The 20,975-nt window shown below is 27.9% G+C and overlaps 1 protein-coding gene and 1 pseudogene across 1 annotated transcript; one reads left to right on the forward strand and one right to left on the reverse strand.

The window, feature by feature from the left end:
- The window catches only part of LOC108835136 (DNA replication licensing factor MCM6-like), a 37,315-nt pseudogene that overhangs the window by 12,468 nt on the left and 3,872 nt on the right, over positions 1–20,975 (forward strand).
- On the reverse strand, positions 3,111–6,562 carry LOC108809961 (alpha-barbatene synthase). The gene is given in 8 exon segments (XM_056989918.1): positions 3,111–3,603; positions 4,397–4,645; positions 4,723–4,861; positions 4,962–5,183; positions 5,264–5,645; positions 5,999–6,281; positions 6,444–6,493; positions 6,496–6,562. Coding segments are annotated over 8 exon segments (1,671 nt in total). The 5' UTR covers positions 6,548–6,562; the 3' UTR covers positions 3,111–3,309.

Consider the following 20,975-nt stretch of genomic DNA (forward strand, 5'->3'; position numbering starts at 1 on the left):
ATTTAGAAAGATTTAAAAGTCGAATTAATGTGATACCCTATTGTGCAAAAATAACAGATTCTCAATAAATATCAATAAATGTGATTAAAACTTTCGCAAGAATTATTCAAATAAATAAGGTAAATTACATTTATAATAGATTCATAAGAGATAATATTAATTGCGCAAGAAAATAATTAATAATCAATGCATGTTCTATCAAAAATGTGCAGATATGTGTTCCCAACTTTCCCTTACTCCGTTTAGTTTTGTTTTAGTATAAAGTGAAATCGAGAAGAAGAAAAAGAAGGAGATGAGAGAAAGAGATGGCGTAGGATAGGTTTTTAGAAAAAGAAAAAATTTAAAAATAAATCAGCCAATCAATTTATAATATAGTTGACATAGAACTATATAGTTTATGATGAAAAAAAAAGAACTATATAATTTATATATATGAATTTATAAGATATACATTTTATAATATGATAAATTGTATAAAATCATATTTTAGTACAAAGTTGATAATATGAATAAAAAGTTATACTAACTTTTATAATAAAATATTGATTAAAGATTTTGTTCTTTATGTATAAGCAAATAATTATTTGAAAAACATAAAGAATGCAACAAAGCATGAAACTTACATTGTAGTTTACGTGTTTTGGATGATATGATCATTTAAGTACATATGGATCCACATGAGGAAACATCATAATTGTTGGTCTGCGCATATATAAACTAAAATTGTAAATTAAAAAACCAATAGGAAAATATATATGAAAGCATTATTCTCCTTCTAAGCTCTAACAAACAATCATTTCTAACATATTAAAAAAGTAAGAATTAGAATTCAAATAAATCTACGATTAATCAAATCATATAGAGAGATAAAAAATTTACCTGCATCGTGGTGAAATCGTTATAATAGGGCATCTGCATATAAACCAAAAGAAAAGCCAGCTCTGATGAAATATGTATATATAAAAGCTTAATGATGTAAAACAACAAAAACAATATGAACATAAAAAGTTGAGAATAAAAAGTCAGTGGCTTCGTTTCTTCTACTGTAAATATCTTATATATAGTAAATTGGTGTACGTTTCTCAATGATTTAGCCTGCATGATAAGCCAAAATATCATAATATTTTAATTCTGAATTTGTAAAAAGGAAACTTATTAATACACGTATTTATTGTAATTCTTGCGCAAGTTATGATTAATGAGAGAAATTAATGTAATATTCCGATTAGCAAGTTATGATTAATGAGAGCAATTGATTAAATGAAATATATTAAATTTGTAAGGTATAAGTAAGGTATGTTCATAATCATAACTTGCGCAAGACATTTAATGCCATTAAAATATTTAATGATTAGTCGACATTTATTAAAATTGTTCTGCAAGTTGTGATTAATGACGGACATTTTTTAAGATTCTAGCGCAATAAATGATTAGTGCGATTAACAATTAATGTGACTTTCCAATTAGAAGCTCGAGTAGAAAAATAAATCAAAAAGAAAAATACAAAAATTCGACCAATAGAATCGCTAGATTTTTTGTAAGAAGCTCTGTGTGAGCGCCACGTGTCCAATGTACTTCTCTTTTAATATATAGGAGGATTACCACATGATATAATATTTTCATTTATCTTCCTTTTCTACTTAAGTACCGTAACAAACATAACTGATATAACAACCGATAATGGGGCAGCAGCTCCAAAGCTGGTGATTAGCGAGGAAGAGTATGATAAAATCACACAGGCCTTAGAGCATCATTATTGGTGTTTCTTAGCTCTTGGGTTCTTAATACACATATATGTGTATGTATATATTATATAAGTGTATATAATTGTTTGCTAAGGACTTTACGGAAACCGAAACCGAAAGTCTCTTAATTAAGGAACTTTCAGTTTCGGTTTCCGTAAAGTCCTTAGCAAACAATTATATACGCTTATATAATATATACATACACATATATGTGTATTAAAGACCCAAAAACTAAGAAACACTAATAATGATGCTCTTAGTCATTCGACTTAGACAACACGAAGAAACGGTTAGAAAAGACGGTAAGCATTAAGCAACATCACTCTTTCTTCAATTCTCTATACTAATGAGTTCTTTCTTCTAAGTCTTGAAAATAAAATTTATTCTTTAGGTTCTGAATTGCCTGGAATAAGACAAAAGGAACTGATTCGGTGGTACATCGACCAACAGAACGTGAAAAAGTACAGTTCGCAAGAGAAAGCCAAACTCGATATTAAGAAACTGAGAGCCATCATTGAGGTAGATCTAAAACAATCTTATAAGTTAAGGAATTTCTTTTTCTTACTTATGTATCTAACACAACGTATGCATCTTACAGAGTTTGGCATGTAAAGAAGGTCACCTTATAGTGTTAGCCAATGAGCAAAGAGGCCAAAGAAGATGAAGAACCAAGACGATGATCTTCACAAAGAGAGGAGAGGATATTGGCCGTTGCTCCAACCTATGTGACCCAACCGAGTGATTTTACCGATTGTTAAGATTCCTCTGTAGTTCCAAAGTAGATGCTTAAATTCTTGTGTTATCATTTCAGACTAGTTTTAGTCGATCTTGCTAGTATGTATAATTCAAGTTCTTGGAAGTAACGTATCTTCAAGAATATGAAAATTTGCTTTCACCTTCGTCAGTGAGCCACCACATTAAATTTATGTTCTAATTTCTCATGTACTATATGTTCTGGTATCTTTTTTATGGCCGCCATAAGTTACAACACAATTTAATAGATATTCCTCAATGACGTGTTTAATTAAAAGTAGAGGCATGTTTTAAAAGCATTCATATGACATGTCCAATAACTTCTTTACCTGACATGTTGTGACAATATGCTCGTAAACCTCTGAACATAATGGAGATTACTGAAACAAACGTGTACTAACACATTCCATGTGAAACCCAAAAGCAAGGAAGCTTGATTTCTACAGATACCAAATTTACAAGTACATGTAAGTACAATCACAAAAGAAGTGTCAAGGGTATATTAATAAAGTGTTTAAGGATACACAGGAATGATTAACAAAAGACAAACTTTATTTTATTAAGAATATTCAAGGATATTACAAATGACTCGAAAAACTCTTTTAAGACTTAATACACTCAACTCGCTTTAGCTTGAATTATTTATAGTACAAGGCATAAGGAATATTCTTTAGATATTTGATATTTTACATCACATACCACACACATAATATCTTACATTAATACATTGTATGTATAGTTTGTTTTGACTCTTTTGGCTAACATATACCACACTTAGTTGATGGTGACATAGATAATATAAGTTCAAACTCTAAAGATGTATTGGATCAACGAGCAAAGTGGTGATATACTCCTTGAACATGCCTTCACGTTGGTTGTAGACATCGTCAGATGTATATAGAACGTTTAGTGAGCGTCCGTAATTGATGATTTGGTTAAGAACTCTACGAGAGATGTGGGTTATCTTCAAGCACTCCTCGTTAACGATCTTGTTGATATCTTTAATCATCTTATCAAACTCTTTTATAGCTTCTTCTTTGGTAACTCCATGTTGTTTTATGTAATAGCTTAGTGCGTTTGCAGTGTAACCTTTACCAATATCCTCCTGATCATATAAACAACAATCCAATACATGAAATAACCCTAAACCCTAAATCCAAGAATATTTTCAAAGGGAATTAAATGTTTTTTATGTTCACGTTGATTGTTGTTTTTGTTTCACACACATTTCACTAAACCGTGAATTTAGACCAAATTCTTAACTAGTCAAAATGAACCAAATTTGTCGAAATAAACAGGTCAAGATTGACCACAAACCAAAATGGTATATATATACAGTGCCGTGCGACAATGTTAAAAAAAGAAACTTTCGCTTACGGCAGCAAAAAAATATAAACATTTAAGGCATCATCGGTTACTGTCATAGGCATAATATAACCATAAGAATTTGAGTTTATATGATGAAAAGCACTATAATAACTAGGTTTAGAAAAACAAGCGCCTATAATTAAGAATACTGAATGCATGGATCTCTTAAGTGACAAACAATTTATAACTGTTAAAGAAACTATAATAATTAGATATTAGTTCTGAATGCATTTTTGAAATATGAAAAAAAACTAAAGCTGATAAAATATCTTTGTTCGATTATGGCATAAAATATTGAATTTAATTAGTTATAAAAATCTTGACTAATATCTTTTTAAAAATATATAAATCTTGTAATATGGTTACTATTTTGTTTGTATGTTTAATGATTTATATGTTTTCTCTATTATAATATATATTATTATTTTATCATTGAAATTTTTATGATTCGCTTATGGCAGCCATAAATGGTCGCACGGCTCTGTATATATATATATATATATATTTATATGTGTCTTGAAAATTAATACCTCATAGTCGGTTATGTCATCCATGAGACGGGTCTTTGCGGCTAGAACTTGGACGACCTTTGGTCTAGATCTTAGCCACTCAAAATCTCTCTTCTTACCTATCTCTCCAAGTCCCATAACAGAGCAGGTTATGGTCGCATACGAACCAATCTCAGCTCCACCAGCCTCTATATACGCATCAAAGCTAGGCATGTAATCTTCTCGTGCCCATTTGACAAGTTGGAGGTTTGTCCTCACGAGTATCTTGAACTAATAACAACAATATATTATGTTACCAGCCAGTTTATGTGAGCATTTAATTATTTAAGCCTTTGAAAGTAAAAGACCTCTTCTATCGTTTCCTCCAAGACAAATAATCTTCCTTGTGACCTTAATATATCTTCATACTCTTTATAAACACTCATCACAAATTTGAAGGCCGTCTTCATGTGTCCTTGAAGTTTTCCCATGTGATCAGGGTCCCATCTATTAATAGAAGAATACAACATTTCACTCATCTCTAGCTGGCTTGTTGATTTATATGATGCAACATCATAAATTTTCAGGATATATATAACGAATGTACCTTTCTATACAATTAACCAGATCCATAACTTCTTCAATAGAAGCATATGTATCGCAAGCATCATCTAGAAATGTTATTGCTAAGTATAACTTAGCCGACATAATTCTTCCAAGTGAAAACTGCGGCTCAAAATACATCATCAACGCCGCTAACCAAGCCTCAATGGTTCTTTCTCTGAAATTAGGTGGTAATTTCGATGTATGATCTAATCCCCTCCACCACCTGCCAGAAAAATATGTAAAAAATGTTAAAATATGAAATCACAAAGAAAACTTGCTAAAACTAGATGAATATTCACATACAAGGTGATTGTTTTTAGTTCCTGGAAGTAATGAAGCTGTAAGAACTTGAAATTGAGCTTTGCTAGCTTGAGCAGCGTGTCATCGTGGTTCTCTTCTTGTTCATAAAATGAAATATACTCCCTTGCAACCAGTGCTTCAATGTTCATGTGTTGAGGTATGTGAAGAGCTTTTTGTATAAGCCTTGAAATGTGTCCTGGACATGCTAATTGACCTGTAGCTATTGGCTCCAAGTGGCTCAACGTAAAGCTCAATGATTCATCCAAGATATAATCCGTTGTTGTTCTGAAGTGTAGTGCTTCATAAAAGCTTAGCATTCCTTTGAAATCACTTATTAGATATCTCTTGAACTTCTCATCATCTTCTTTAAATCTCCTGAATACATCTATTTGAAAACAACCGTGTTGTTACACTTCACGTTTGTATTTTAGATGTAAGCAAGGCATTTTGATATTTCAATTACTGTCTTTAGCCTTTTGAAAGTTATAGGTAAAATTGAAAATCATTAAATAATTAAAAATTATTTCAGTTCAGTTTTTTTTTTTCATTTCAGTTCAGTTAAGGTTCCTATCAAAACAAAACATGCATACTTCTTGATAGATATATGTATATTTCATTAACGCTGATATATCAAATAAGAAACATGCAACACAAAGCATTCAATTATAATTTATGTGACATGTTCTTTTCTTTCTTTCTTTTTTTTTTTTTTTCTAATGACATGTTCAAGTTTCTTACCCGATGACATGTTGTGACCATATTGTCTGAAAACCCGGAACATGATAGAAATCGTGTACAAGTCATTCTCATCCGCTATCAAATCCGCTATCTTCTCGAAAGCAACTTTCACTATGTGTTCAATCTCATTCTCGAAATGATATGCCAGACCAAGACTGACTAGAAAATGGATTATAAGAATTTTCCTCTTCGTCGCCTCGCCATCATCTTCCGGATACAAAATTAGCATGTCCATCACTTTAGGCTTTAGTACCTCAATTTCTTTTGCAAGAGCATCAAGATCCTGATAATTAACACAACTTAGATCGTTACACAAGCATGTAACGTACAACGAATTATACACAGATGTGTGATCTATATTAGTGTGTGTACGTGTGTGTGTGTATATATATATATATATATTATATATATATATATATATATACATATTAATATTTGGACTCACCGACTCAGTGACGGTCACAGTGAGGAAGTGATCACTCCATTTAGAGGGTGAAATTTTGTAAAATCAAAACCAATTTCATGATCAACTTTTCTTTTTGCTTCCATGTAATATAAAAATGAGAGAAAGAAAGGTTGTGGTGGGAAGAGCAAGAAAGAGCACTAAAATACCGAGATGCACCGAATGATCAACTGATTATTTTAGTAAGCAAATATATATAGACCAGAAAAACACTAAATACTCCCAAAAAGTAAAATTACTAAGAAAACATGAGGTACTTGTTTAGAGCCGGCAGTAAGATTTTTGGTCACTATTCAAAATAAATAAATATAGATTTTATTTAAAAGTTTTAGAATATATTTATTAATTTTTCTTAAAGTAGTTTAATTATTTAAATGAAAATCAAAGTTATTAATTTTAGTAACATAATAATATATCATTTTAGTTGTACTATCAAGTCTATTTTAATTTTAATCATAATAACAAAAATATATTTTATATTTTATATGAACTATTTTTTATGTTTAGTGTTTCTTAAAGAAAATTTCTTAAATATTTTACAATAATTATATTGATGTATATGTATTATAAAAAAATTCAAATGGGGTGTCTTAAAAAATGGACCCCCATTCAAATAGTTCATATAAATGTTCAGGTAAGTTCTTTACTTGTTTAACAATAATAGGCTATTGTTCAGGCCAAGTTCTTTACTTGTTTAACAGTAATAGGCTATAGCATAACTTGCAAAGTTATTTACTAAATGTGTATCGATCGATATTCCTATAGAATCATCGATCGACAATTTCTTCAGACCAACAAGCGGAAGCTGAGGTTTGAAGATCTAGAAATAGATAGTCTAAAATACGAAAGTTGATCGACTATTGCTTTTGTTGAGTTCTCATATATCATGCATGCATGCTTAGTATCTATATCTCTATAATCCTGATTTCTCGAATAGAAACCCTAGGCTTAACTCTTTATTATTATTGTCTTAAAACTCAATCCATTCATCTGAACAATTGCTTGTTCATCACTGCTTGATTTCATTAATCATATTCGAGCTAACTTAATCACTGCTTTTAGGATTTATTGTGTGCTCTATCTCTTTGTGGATTCAATCCCTAAGTATTACAACTGATCCTCTTATTTGAGAGAATAATTCACTCTTTACGGTAATTTGAGTGAGTTCACGTCATATCCACGAACCGGAGGATTTGTCACTGACATCCCAGAAACAAAGAGTACGCAATAGGTATCTTCGAGTCCAAGCCACCCAAAGAGAACCAGAATTCGTAAGCAGTCTCCATGTGAGACTTAAGGCGAAAACCAGAGATGAGTCGACCATACACCTTATACCAAGACCCCCTCATTTTTGGTTTACACACATCCTACCACGACACCTTTGCTCTGGTAGTAGAGTTCGGTGATCCGGACCACAAAGGTTCTGAACATTCTCTCAATGGTTTCGAGACATCGCTTTTGAAACGGAACACTGAGCACCAAAAGTTAGTGATACTGACAATAACTGTGTTTATCATCTGTAGTCGACCAGCGTATGATAGTGAACAACTTTGCCAGGAGATTACCAGGAGAGGAACCGCGTTTTGATCTTATCAATGAGAGGCTCGTAGTCGGTTCGAGTCATGGAATTTCTTTTGAGAGGAAGCCCAAGATAACGAACCGGAAGTGTGTCCACTGGTATCCCCATACTATTTAATTCATCCCGAAATTCTTGACTAATTCTTCCTGCCATGTAAATAGATGATTTTTCTGGATTGATAGAGAGTTCGGAGAGGTGATATGTGCTCAAATAACCTTGAGCAACCTTACTCTCATCAAAAGAGGTCAAGTTGTAGTATTTAGGGATCAAATCCATAGGGAACTGAGGAATCACTAGATCTTATTGTAACTAAGCTAGGTTGGAGATTTCAAAGCAGTAAATAACAAGTAAATTAAAACTGGTTTGAGCAGGACAATTACTCAATTGATTGTTTGGGGGTTTAACAAGTATGATTAAAGCGCTAGACTTAGGATTACTATTCAGGTTATCAAGATTATAATAGTATGAATGTCTATGTGAGATGCTTGCATGATATTAAAGAACCCAACAGTGAAATAGATTAACTGTCGTTATGACTATCTATTACTAGAATTGATGAGACACCTCACTTGTGAATCATAGAAAGACATCGATTGATGTGCTGTCACACGTGTCGATCGATATTGCCTCGCGTCGATCGATCGATTGCTCTATAAGAGTATCGATCAATGCACTACTAGTAAGCTTTAAGCGCGAGGTTGATAACAGTTCGCTAAAGAGTTTTCCAAATCAGCTGTCGCTTATTCCCAGCAAATTCCTAGCTCAGAGAAGATAGATCCAAAGATTTTATCTTTTTTTATCATGTATAGGTTAGCTACTCCTACACAAGCAGTAAGAGCAATCCTCTAAGATGAATATCACATGCTCAAGTATTCATATTTGGGGCTAATCCCTGAAAACCTATTTGAATCCTAAATCTAACAAAGGTGTTTACTCAGACATGGCCAAGCAAAACAGAATCATAGTAGTTAAAAGCTTCATAAAATAGAATAGAAAACAAAGGTGTTCAAGATAGCTCTCAATGATAACTCTCTCTCTCTCACCAAACAAAGAAACCATGTCTAAAGACTTTAAGAAAACTCTTGTAAAAACCGTGTCTGTGCTAAAACACTTAGGCAAGACATAAATACTAGAATAATTAGGTTAAAACTCGTCAGGGGCATTTTAGTAAATAGATGGAGTCTTGGGCTTCAAGTCGGCTGTGACCAAATCCGGGCTTCTGCAGTTTAGTATTGATCGATGCTACTGAGGTTGTATCGATCGACGCGCGTCTCTCCGTGTCGACTTCGGGTGGTCGATATGGTATTCTCGGGTGTAATCTCTAAAGTGCTCCAAAATGCTCCAAAATCACCATCTTTCTTCCAACTGCTCGTGAACCTATAAATATGCTATATAGGCTCCAAAATAGATTAAATATATCCTAAAACACTAATATACCATTACTAAAAGTGGGTCAAATTCATGGTATATTAAGAGGCGCTCAAACTGGTCCAGAACTTTGAAAATACTCTGAAAATATAAAGTATCACCATTGGTGAAAGCCAGAATATCGTCAGCAAACTAAGATGGGTAAGGTTCACATCCGAGCAAGTAAGATGATAACCGATACTCCCTGATGTAGCTGCTCTGTTCAAAAGATGCAATAGCACATTAATTGCAATGACGAAAAAGATACGGGGATAGAGTGTAGTCTTTCCTTAAATCTCTTGTAATAGGAAATAATCCTCAAGTTCACAATTTATAGCTGTAAAGCAGATGTAGAGAGACAGATCTGAAATATTCATAAGTGTATCAAGAATGAAAGACCAATTAACTGAATCAAACGCCTTTGATATATCAAGCTTCAGAACTCTACAAGGTCCAACGGAGTCTTTATGATAGTTCTTCACAAGTTTTGTGGCCAGAAGTACATTCTCTAGGAGGATTCCTCCCTTAACAGATGCACACTGATTCGGTTCGATCAATTCAGGCAGAAAGACTTTTAGGCGATTGGAAAGAATTTTTGAGACTTTTATAGAATATTACATCAAGAGATTGACTGAATATCCTTTAAAAGTTTCTGCTCTTAGAACTTTTGCTATGATAAACAAGAATCGTAGCATTGACTCCTTTTGGTAAGAACCCATACATGAAGAAAGACTGGACTGCAATGGTAAAGTCTCAACTTATAGGCCAATCAGAATGATAGAACTCAGCAGGGTATCCATCTGGACCAGGAGCCTTGTTCGATGGCATGGCAAACAAAACATTTTTATCTCTGCCTCTGAAATAGAGCGGACCAGGATCTCTGCAATATTTTGAAGACACTGATAGTCCAGAAGCTCCGAGAGGCGGTGTATGGCTCATAACTGGACTAAGAAATTGCGCAAAGTAGGATGCAGCAGTCTGTTTGATTGCAGTAGGACCGTGAGTGTGAGATATCAAAATAAGTCCTATATTGGAGAATTAGACAAGGAGTGTCTAATATATAAAGAGAAGTCCAACTTTCAGCACGAGGCCTTTTGGGATGGAAACCAAAATCTATCTAAGTAATTACTAAATAAAGTTACTGTTTATAATTTTAACCCACAAAGTTTATAAACTAAAAACAGATGATGTATAATTTATATTCAAAATTATAAACTTTCTTTTAGATATATAATATAAAACTCAGTTTATTGTTAAAGCACATTTTTCATGTGGTATAATGAGAAGAGATACCAAAAATCAAAAATAGTGGCTTGTTATCTTTGATTGTTGAATATATTTTGTTGTCTCTGTCAAAATTATTGACTATACCAATTTTCCAAGCTTCTATTAATATATGGATAAAAATATTTGAGAGATGCAAATTTTCTATCCCGAAACAAATTTTTATTGAGTTTAAATAAAATTATTTTCAATTTTCTTTTACTTATATATCTTTATAATAAGACGGTGACGGTGGTAGAAACAAAATATAACTAGAAAAAAATCAAATAGGTATGAAACTGTTAAAGATTTTAAAATAAACAAAGGGGTCAAACCCATAAAATGAACTAATTTTTCAATATATTCTACAATTATAGGGTTATATTAAAAGAAAAAAATGATAGTTGACTAACTAAAGTATTTGCCATGACATAGCTAATCATGCAAACTAAATTAATGGATATCTGTTCCAAAAAAAAAAATTAATGGATATTTAAGTGTACGAAGTTTATATAATGCAAGATAACATCTTTCAATTTAATGATGTTATGTAGTTAATATCACGACTTTCATTTAAATCATCCAAAAGTGATGTGGATGTTAGAGACTATTTACGTCTCCAGTTTATCAATTGAAATATGACATACCTAGAAGTAATTAACTAAACTTAGATTTTGATATTCGTTTTAAAAAGAAATATTTTTAACAAACTCTTATTTACAAAGTCAATATGTTTTAAATTTTCTGATAAGTTGTGCTTTAACTTTTTTCCTTTTGTGTATTTGAAAACTATATAATTAAATTATTTTATTATATTATAAAATTTATGTTAGATATTATTTAATTTTTTTTATTTTAATTATTTTAATAAATTTTATAATAAATTTCTGTAATTCGTTAGATTAAATGTGTAATATATACTTATTTGATAAACTGAATAAAGTTGAATAAATATATTACTGATATATCTATAAAATAAGATAGTGGCAGAGGTAGAAACAAAATGCAATGGGATCAAAATCATTACAATATAAAACTGTTAATGATTTTACAATAAACAAAAGGGTCAAGCCCTTATAAATATAAAAAAAAAATATACTAAAGCTATATGGATATATTAAACTAAATTTAAAACTGACAAGGGTCAATTGACCTTTTAAAACTTTCATTGCCTTCACCATTGGAGTAAAGATATATTTTGTTATTTACTTCTTTAAAAATCTCTTTTGGTTATAAATATTAATTTTTAAATATAGAAAAACATCTTATAGCACTTGTTTAAAAATTAAATGGAAATTGATATTTACATAAAATTAATATAAATAATATATATTATATTTTAATTAATTTACTGAAAATCAGTTTGAAAATATTATAGTTAATGAGTATCTAAAAAACTAAAACTCTTATGGCGCAGATCATAAATAATACGCCAACTAGATATTAGTTTCGTAATAATGTTGTGTTTAATAAGATACACTATTTTTTATATCTAATAAAAAGTTATATAAGTAGTTACTAATAAAGTTACTTATTATAATTTGAACCCACAAAGTTAATAAACTAAAAACATATGATGTATAATTTATATTCAAAAATTATAAATTTTCTTTTAGATAAATAATATAAAAACTCAGTTTATTGTTAAATCACATTTTTCATGTGGTATAATGAGAAGAGACACCAAGAATCAAAAATAGTGGCTTGTTATCATTGATCATTGGCTATATATTGCTGTCCCCGTCAAAATTATTGGCTATACCAATTTTCCAAGCTTCTAATAATATATGGATAAAAATATTTTAAAGATGAAATTTTTGTATTCCAAATTTTTTTTTATTGAGATGAAACAAAATCATTTCAATTTTCTTTATATATCTATATAATAAGACAGTGCCGGATGTAGAAACAAAATATAATGAGATCAAAGCCAAATAAGTACTAAACATTTAAAGATTTTATAATAAAATATGAAATTGTTAAAGATTGTATAATAAACAAAGGGTCAAACCTTTAAAATGAAATATTTTTCAATATATTATACAGTTAAAGGGTTATATTAAATGAAAAAATTATTGCTGATTACATAAAGTATTTGGCATCACATGTCTAACCATGAAAACTAAACTAATACTAGAGCTTGACATGCGCACCCGCGCGGGTTTTGAATTTTACTTCTTAAAAATAAATTGTTTAATGATATATTATAAAAATATAGTTTATATAAATATTTGTAGGTTCCTACCAACCTACCGGGTAGGGGTCTTCAATCCGGATATCGGTTTTAGTTTTAGTTCATTTCTTTATTTTTTGGTATTTTGGTTAGTAAAATATAACTACCATACTAAATCCATATTTACTTCGATTCAGTTTTGTTTCTATACAATCATTTTTTGGTTTATTCGGTTTTATACCAAAACATAATTAAGTTTGAAATCATATTATATGAATTTTAGAGTCATGTTGTTAACGCAATCATCTATTAAAAATATATTATATGTTCAAATAAATGAACAAAAATGTAAAAACGCTTCTACCATCAAATAAATAGTCAAATCTTGAATTGAAATCAAAGCTCAAAATTTTGGGAAAAAAAAACAAAACAGAAGCATGAAAGAATAGTTTGTCCACTCTTCCACATTTAATGTTGATTAAAGTCATGTTTCTTCGATTGAACATAGAACTTTGTCATTTATAGATAAGAAAAAATTCCACTAATTGTTGTCCATAATATTTGTAACCTTCACTTCAACTTATTCAATGCTAAAATAAAACAAAAAGATTAAAAAGAATATTAAGAAAATAAGAAATCTCGGTTGTGTTGTATTATTATTTAATTATAGTTCAAATGTTTTACAAAGTATGGCTTCTATATTATTATAAAATATTGTAATAGTTATTTAAAAAAATAACTTATATAACAAATAGATTTTTCATGTGTCGTTATAAAATAAATACATATTTACATGTTTCAATGTTTGATCGGTTTTCTTCGGTTTATTCGGTTTAGTTGGTTATAAACCAAACCATATCCAAATCTTACGGTTTTTATAAAATAATATTCATTCGATTTATATGGTGTATACCAAAACCAAATCATATTGTCTATTTCGGTTCGGTACGGTTCGGTTTTACCATATTGAATAGCCCTACTACCTGGACTCGGAAAATCTGACACAAACACTTTCTAGATTTATAATATCATTTGGGTTAAGTAATCTAGACCTTAGAGTTTAGATTTAAAGGGTGGTGATTTGGATTTAGGTTTAAAATTTTATAAAATAAAAAATAGATATTAAAAATTTGAAAATGAATTTTTTTGAAAATAATTTCAAAAAGTATTTTCTAATTTCAAAAAGAAAATTTGAAAAAAAATCAGAAAAGAAATATAAAAAAATTTCTAGTTTGAAACATATAATCTGAAACAGTATTTTTTAATTATTTATTTGTATTTATATATCTAGGGTATGAAGGTTTTTCTCATATTAACTGAAACATTTTGGTCATTTTCTTTCCTAGTATCTTTTTTGCAACAAATACTTGAAAATAGTTTATTTTGAAGAATTGTCATTAAAAATATGCAAGTATGATTTTTTATTTCAATTTTAATAGGATAGATATATTGAAATATAAAACTTGATTTACACGTTCTGTAATTTAACATATGCGATCTTGAAACATAATTTATCATTCCTTATATTTTGAATATGTAAAATATATATGGTCAGTTAAGATAATATATTTAGTTTTTTTACTTAAAATAGTGCATAGTCGTCATATATGGTTTTACCTATTTGAATATTTAAGGAATATGAAAGTTATTAAAGGAATATGAAGATTGTGTTTGTACGTATTATATTTTTTTTTTGGTTTAAAGGGATTGAATTTTGAATGTACGTGATTGTAGGCATAAGAAAATCTGTTTAGTATAACATTCAAAATTTTGTTATTTAGCACCATTTTTAGAAACATTATTAATACTATCTTTAACAAAAAAACATTATTAATACTATATTCATGAAATCACTTTGTTTAGTTTACATTCTGAATTTTTTACAGAAAAAAGGATTCATATTCCACATATCATGTAAGTATATAAAATCTTAAAAATATAGCATATAAGATTGGTAAATGATATGTGGAATATGAGACGAACTATGATGAATTTGAGTTGTGTTGCTCTATGATTATTTTATGATATATGTTAGAATAATTAAGTTGACCGAAGAGAAATTGCCAAAAATACCATTTTCATAGTACCACTTTTCATGTTTACACTAACCACTTTTACCACTACTTTTAATGAAGGGTCTAGATTTAAAGGTTTAGGATTTAGGGTTTAGATTTGATGTTTTAGGGTTTAAGGTATATAGTTTAGGGTTTAGAGTTTAAGATTTAGGGTCTAGAGTTAAGGATTTAGGGTTTATAGTTTAGACTTTAGGATTTAGGGTTTAGGATATTGAATTTAGGGTATATAGTTTAGGGTTTAGGGTTTAGAGTTGAAGATTTTGGGTTTAGGGTTTAGAATTGGAGGTTTAGAATTAGAATTTGGATTAGAATTTTGAAAAACATATAAAAACAAAGATATAAGAATCTTTACCATTTTAATAAATAAGGTATTATTGAAAATGTGTCTTTAGTGGTGGTAAAGATGAATAATGGTACCTTGAAAGTGGTATTTTTGAAAATTCCCCTTGACCGAATTACTTTATTGATACCTTTTGTTACAGTTGTTAAAGGCGTTGTTTATAATCACCTGGTTAGGTGTATAGTTTGGTTAATTTACTTTTAATTTAAATATAGATAGTTTGATTTAAGTGTTAAAACTGGTTAAGGCCAATGGCATATATCGATAAATACTGAGGAAAACTTAGGGTTAAGTATTATTTGTACTTTCTTTTTAATAGATTAGATATATCTACCTACACGAAGTTTATATTATGCATGGTAACATCCTTCAATTTAATGATGTTATCTAGTTAATCATGAAGTTAATTGGGGAATTTTCAAAAATACCACTTTCAAAGTACCATTATTCATCTTTACCACCACTAAAGACACATTTTCAAAAATACCTTATTTATTAAAATGACAAAGACTCTTATATCTTTGTTTTTATATGCTTTTCAAAATTCTAATCCCAAATTCTAAATCCTAAACCTCAAATTCTAAACCCTAAACCCAAAATCTTCAACTCTAAACCCTAAACCCTAAACTATATACCCTAAATTCAATATCCTAAACCCTAAACCCTAAAATCTAAACTATAAACCCTAAATCCTCAACTCTAAACCCTAAACTATATACCTTAAACCCTAAAACATCAAATCTAAACCCTAAATCCTAAACCTTCAAATCTAAACCCTTCATTAAAAGTAGTGGTAAAGTAGTTAGTGCAAACATGAAAAATGGTACTATGAAAATGGTATTTTTGGCAATTTCTCAAATTAATTTCAATCATTCAAAAAGTGATGTGGATGTTAGTGACCGTTTGCATCTTCAGTTTATCAATTAAAATATGACATACATGACGGTAATTAATTTAAATAAAATATTTTTAACAAACTCTTATTTACAAAGTCAATATGTTTTGATTTTTTTTGATAAGTTGTGTTTTAACTTTTTATTTTAATGTATTCGAAAACTATATAATTAAATTATTTTATTTATATTAAATATAAAGGTTATGTTAGATATTATTTAATTTTTTCTTTTAATTATTTTAATCCATATTATTATTTAATTTTAATAAAATTTATGTAATTCGTCTTACTAATTATTTAATATATACTTATTTTATAAACTGAGTAAATTGAATAGAACTAATACTGATATATCTATGTAATAAGATATTGGCAGAGGTAGAAACAAAGTTCAATGGGATCAAAAGCATTACAGTATAAAACTGTTAAATATTTTACAATGTTAAGTCCTTATACATATACAAAATTTTCAATACATACTAAAGCTAGAAGGATATTTTAAACTAAATTTAAAAACTGATAAGGGTCAATTGACCGACCTTTTAAAACTTTCATTGCCTTCACCATTTGAGTACAGATATATGTTGTTATTTACTTCTTTAAAAAATATCTTTTGGTTATAAGTATTATTTTTAAAATATAGAAAAAATCTTATAGGATTTTTAGAAATTAAAAGGAAAATCATATTTACATAAAATTAATATATATAATACATATTATATTTTAATTAATTTACTAAAAATCAGTTAGGCAGTATTATAGTTAATGATTATCTTAAAAAAACTAAAATTTTAATGGCCCAAATCGTAAATAATACGCCAAGTAGATATTACTAATTTTTTGTTTAATTAGATACACTATTTTGAAATCTAATAAAAAGTTATCAAAGTAATTACTAAATAAGTTACTGTTAATAATATTAACCCACAAAGATTATAAACTAAAAACAGATGATGTATAGTTTATATTCAAAATTATTAACTTTCTTTTAGATAAATAATATAAAACTCACTTTATAGTTAAAGCACATTTTTCATGTGGTATAATGAGAAGAGATACCAAAAATCAAAAATAGTGGCTTGTTATCTTTGATTGTTGAATATATTTTGTTGTCTCTGTCAAAATATTGACTATACCAATTTTCCAAGCTTCTACAAATATATGGATAAAAATATTTTAAAGATGCAATTTTTTCTATTCCAAAACAAAATTTATTGAGTTTAAATAAATTTTTATTTTCAATTTTTTACTTATATATCTATATAATAAGACAGTGACCGCGGTAGAAACAAAATATAACTGGATAAAAATCAAATAGGTATGAAACTGTTAATGACTTTATAATAAACAAAGCGGTCAAACCCATAAAATGAACTAATTTTTCAATATATTCTACACTTATAGGGTTATATTAAAAGAGAAAATGATTGTTGACTAAATAAAGTATTTGCCATCACATACCTAATCATGCAAACTAAACAAATGGATATCTAAGTATAGGAAGTTTATATTATGCAAGATAACATCTTTCAATTTAATGATGTTATGTAGTTAATAGCACGACGTTAAATTCAATCATCCAAAAAGTGATGTGGATGTTAGAGACTGTTTAGTCTCCATTTTATCAATTAAAATATGACATACCTCGAAGGAATTAACTAAAATTAGATTTTGATCTTCGTTTTAAAAAGAAAATATTTTTAAAAAAACTCTTATTTACAAAATCAATATGTTTTAAGTTTTTTTGATAAGTTGTGCTTTAACGTTTTTATTTTGTGAATTTGAAAACTATATAATTAAATTATTTTATTATATTATATATAAAGTTATGTTCTATATTATTTAATTTTTTTCTTTTAATTATTTTAATAAATTTTATTATAAAGTTTCTGTAATTCGTTTGATTAAATGTGTAATACATACTTATTTGATAAACTGAATAAATTGAATAAATATATTACTGATATATCTATAAAATAAGACAGTGGCAGAGGTAGAAACAAAATGCAATGGGATCAAAATCATTACAGTATAAAACTGTCAATGATTTTACAATAAACAAAAGGGTCAAGCCCTTGAAAATATAAAAAAAGTTCGATATATACTAAAGCTACATGGATATATTAAACTAAATTTTAAAACTGATAAGGATCAATTGACCTTTTAAAACTTTCATTGCCTTCACCATTGGAGTAAAGATATATGTTGTTATTTACTTCTTTAAAAAATCTCTTTTGGTTATAAATATTAACTTTTACATATAGAAAAACATCTTATAGCACTTGTTTAAAAATTAAAAGGAAATTGATATTTACATAAAATTAATATAAAGAATATATATTATATTTTTAATTAATTTACTGAAAATCAGTTTGAGAGTATTATAGTTAATGAATATCTAAAAAAAACTAAAATTCTTATGGCGCAGATCGTAAATAATACGCCAACTAGATATTAGTTTCGTAATATTGTTTTGTTTAATAAGATACACTATTTTTTATATCTAATAAAAATTTATCTAAGTAGTTACTAAATAAAGTTACTTATTATAATTTGAACCCACAAAGTTAATAAACTAAAAACATATGATGTATAATTTATATTCAAAATTATAAACTTTCTTTTAGATAAAAAATATATGAACTCAGTTTATTGTTAAAGCACATTTTTCATGTGGTATAATGAGAAGAGACACCAAGAATCAAAAATAGTGGCTTGTTATCTTTGATTGTCGGTTATATTTTGTTGTCCCCGTCAAAATTATTGGCTATACCAATTTTCCAAGCTTCTACAAATATATGGATAAAATATTTTAAAGATGCAATTTTTGTATTCCAAAACAAAGTTTATTGAGATTAAATAAAATTATTTCAATTTTGTTTTTACTTATATATCTATATAATAAGACAGTGCCGGAGGTAGAAACAAAATATAATGAGATAAAAGCCAAATAAGTACGAAACAGTTAAATATTTTATAATAAAATATGAAATTGTTAAAGATTGTATAATAAACAAAGGGTCAAACTTTAAAATGAACTATTTTTTTCAATATCTTCTACAGTTATAGGGTTATATTAAATGAAAAAAATTATTGCTGGTTACATAAAGTATTTGGCATCACATGTCTAACCATGAAAACTAAACTAATATATATCAAGCTATACAAAGTTTATATTATGCATGGTAAAATCCTTCAATTTAATGATGTTATGTAGTTAACATCACAAATTTAATTTCAATCATCCAAAAAGTGATGTAGATGCTAGAGACCGTTTACATCTCCAATTTATCAATTAAAATATGACATACCTGACGGTAATTAACTAAATAATTTTTTTGTAACAACCTCTTATTTACAAAGTCAATATGTTTTGAATTTTTTTGATTAGTTGTCTTTTAAATTTTTTATTTTAGTGTATCTGAAAACTATATGATTAAATTATTTATTTATATTAAATATAAAAGTTATATTAGATATTATTTAACTTCAGTTTAATTATTTTAATCCATATTACTATTTAACTTTAATAAACAATTATGTAATTTGTCTGATTAATTGTGTAATATATACTTATTTTATAAACTGAGTAAATTGAATAAAATTATTACTGATATATCTATGTAATAAGATAGTGGCAGAGGTAGAAACAAAATTCAACGGATCAAAAGCATTACAGTATAAAACTGTTAAAGATTTTACAATAAACAAAAGGGTTAAGCCCTTGAAAATATACAAATTTTTCAATACATACTAAAGCTATAAGGATATATTAAACTCAATTTAAAAACTGATAAGGGTCAATTGACCTTTTAAAACTTTCATTTCCTTCACCATTGGAGTACAGATATATGTTGTTGTTTACTTCTTTAAAAAATATCTTTTGGTTATAAGTATTATTTTTAAAATATAGAAAAAAAATCTTATAGGATTTTTTTTAGAAATTAAAAGGAAATAAATATTTAAATAAAACTAATACATAATATATATTATATTTTTAATTAATTTACTAAAAATCAGTTTGACTGTATTATAGTTAATGAATATCTTTAAAAAATCTAAAATTCTAATGGACCAAATCGTAAATAATTCCCCAAGTAGATATTCTAATGTTTTGTTTAATAAGATACACTCTTTTGAAATCTAATAAAAATTTATCAAGGTAATTACTAAATAAAGTTACTGTTTATAATATTAACCCACAAAGTTTATAAACTAAAAACAGATGATGTATAATTTATATTCAAAATTATTAACTTTCTTTTAGATAAATAATATAAAACTCACTTTATTGCTAAAGCACATTTTTCATGTGGTATAATGAGAAGAGATACCAAAAATCAAAAATAGTGGCTTGTTATGATTGCTGGCTATATTTTGTTGTCTCTATCAAAATTATTGGCTATACCAATTTTCCAAGCTTCTAGAAATATATGGATAAAAATAGTTTAAAGATGCAATTTTTGTATTTTGAAAAGTATTTTTATTGACATTAAATATAATTATTTTCAATTTTATTTTACTTATATATCTATAAAATAAGACAGTGACGGCGGTGTAGAAACAAAATATAATTGGATAAAAATAAAATAATTTTGAAACTGTTAAAGATTTAATAATAAACAAAAGGGTCAAACCCATAAAATGAACTAAATTTTCAATATATTCTACAGTTATTTAGGGTTATATTAAAAGGAAAAATGATAGTTGACTAAATAAAGTATTTGCCATCATATAGCTGATAATGCAAACTAGACTAATGTATATCTAAGTATTCGAAAT

The sequence above is a fragment of the Raphanus sativus genome, chromosome 6 (assembly GCF_000801105.2).
Source record: "Raphanus sativus cultivar WK10039 chromosome 6, ASM80110v3, whole genome shotgun sequence".
Classification (NCBI taxonomy): domain Eukaryota; kingdom Viridiplantae; phylum Streptophyta; class Magnoliopsida; order Brassicales; family Brassicaceae; genus Raphanus; species Raphanus sativus.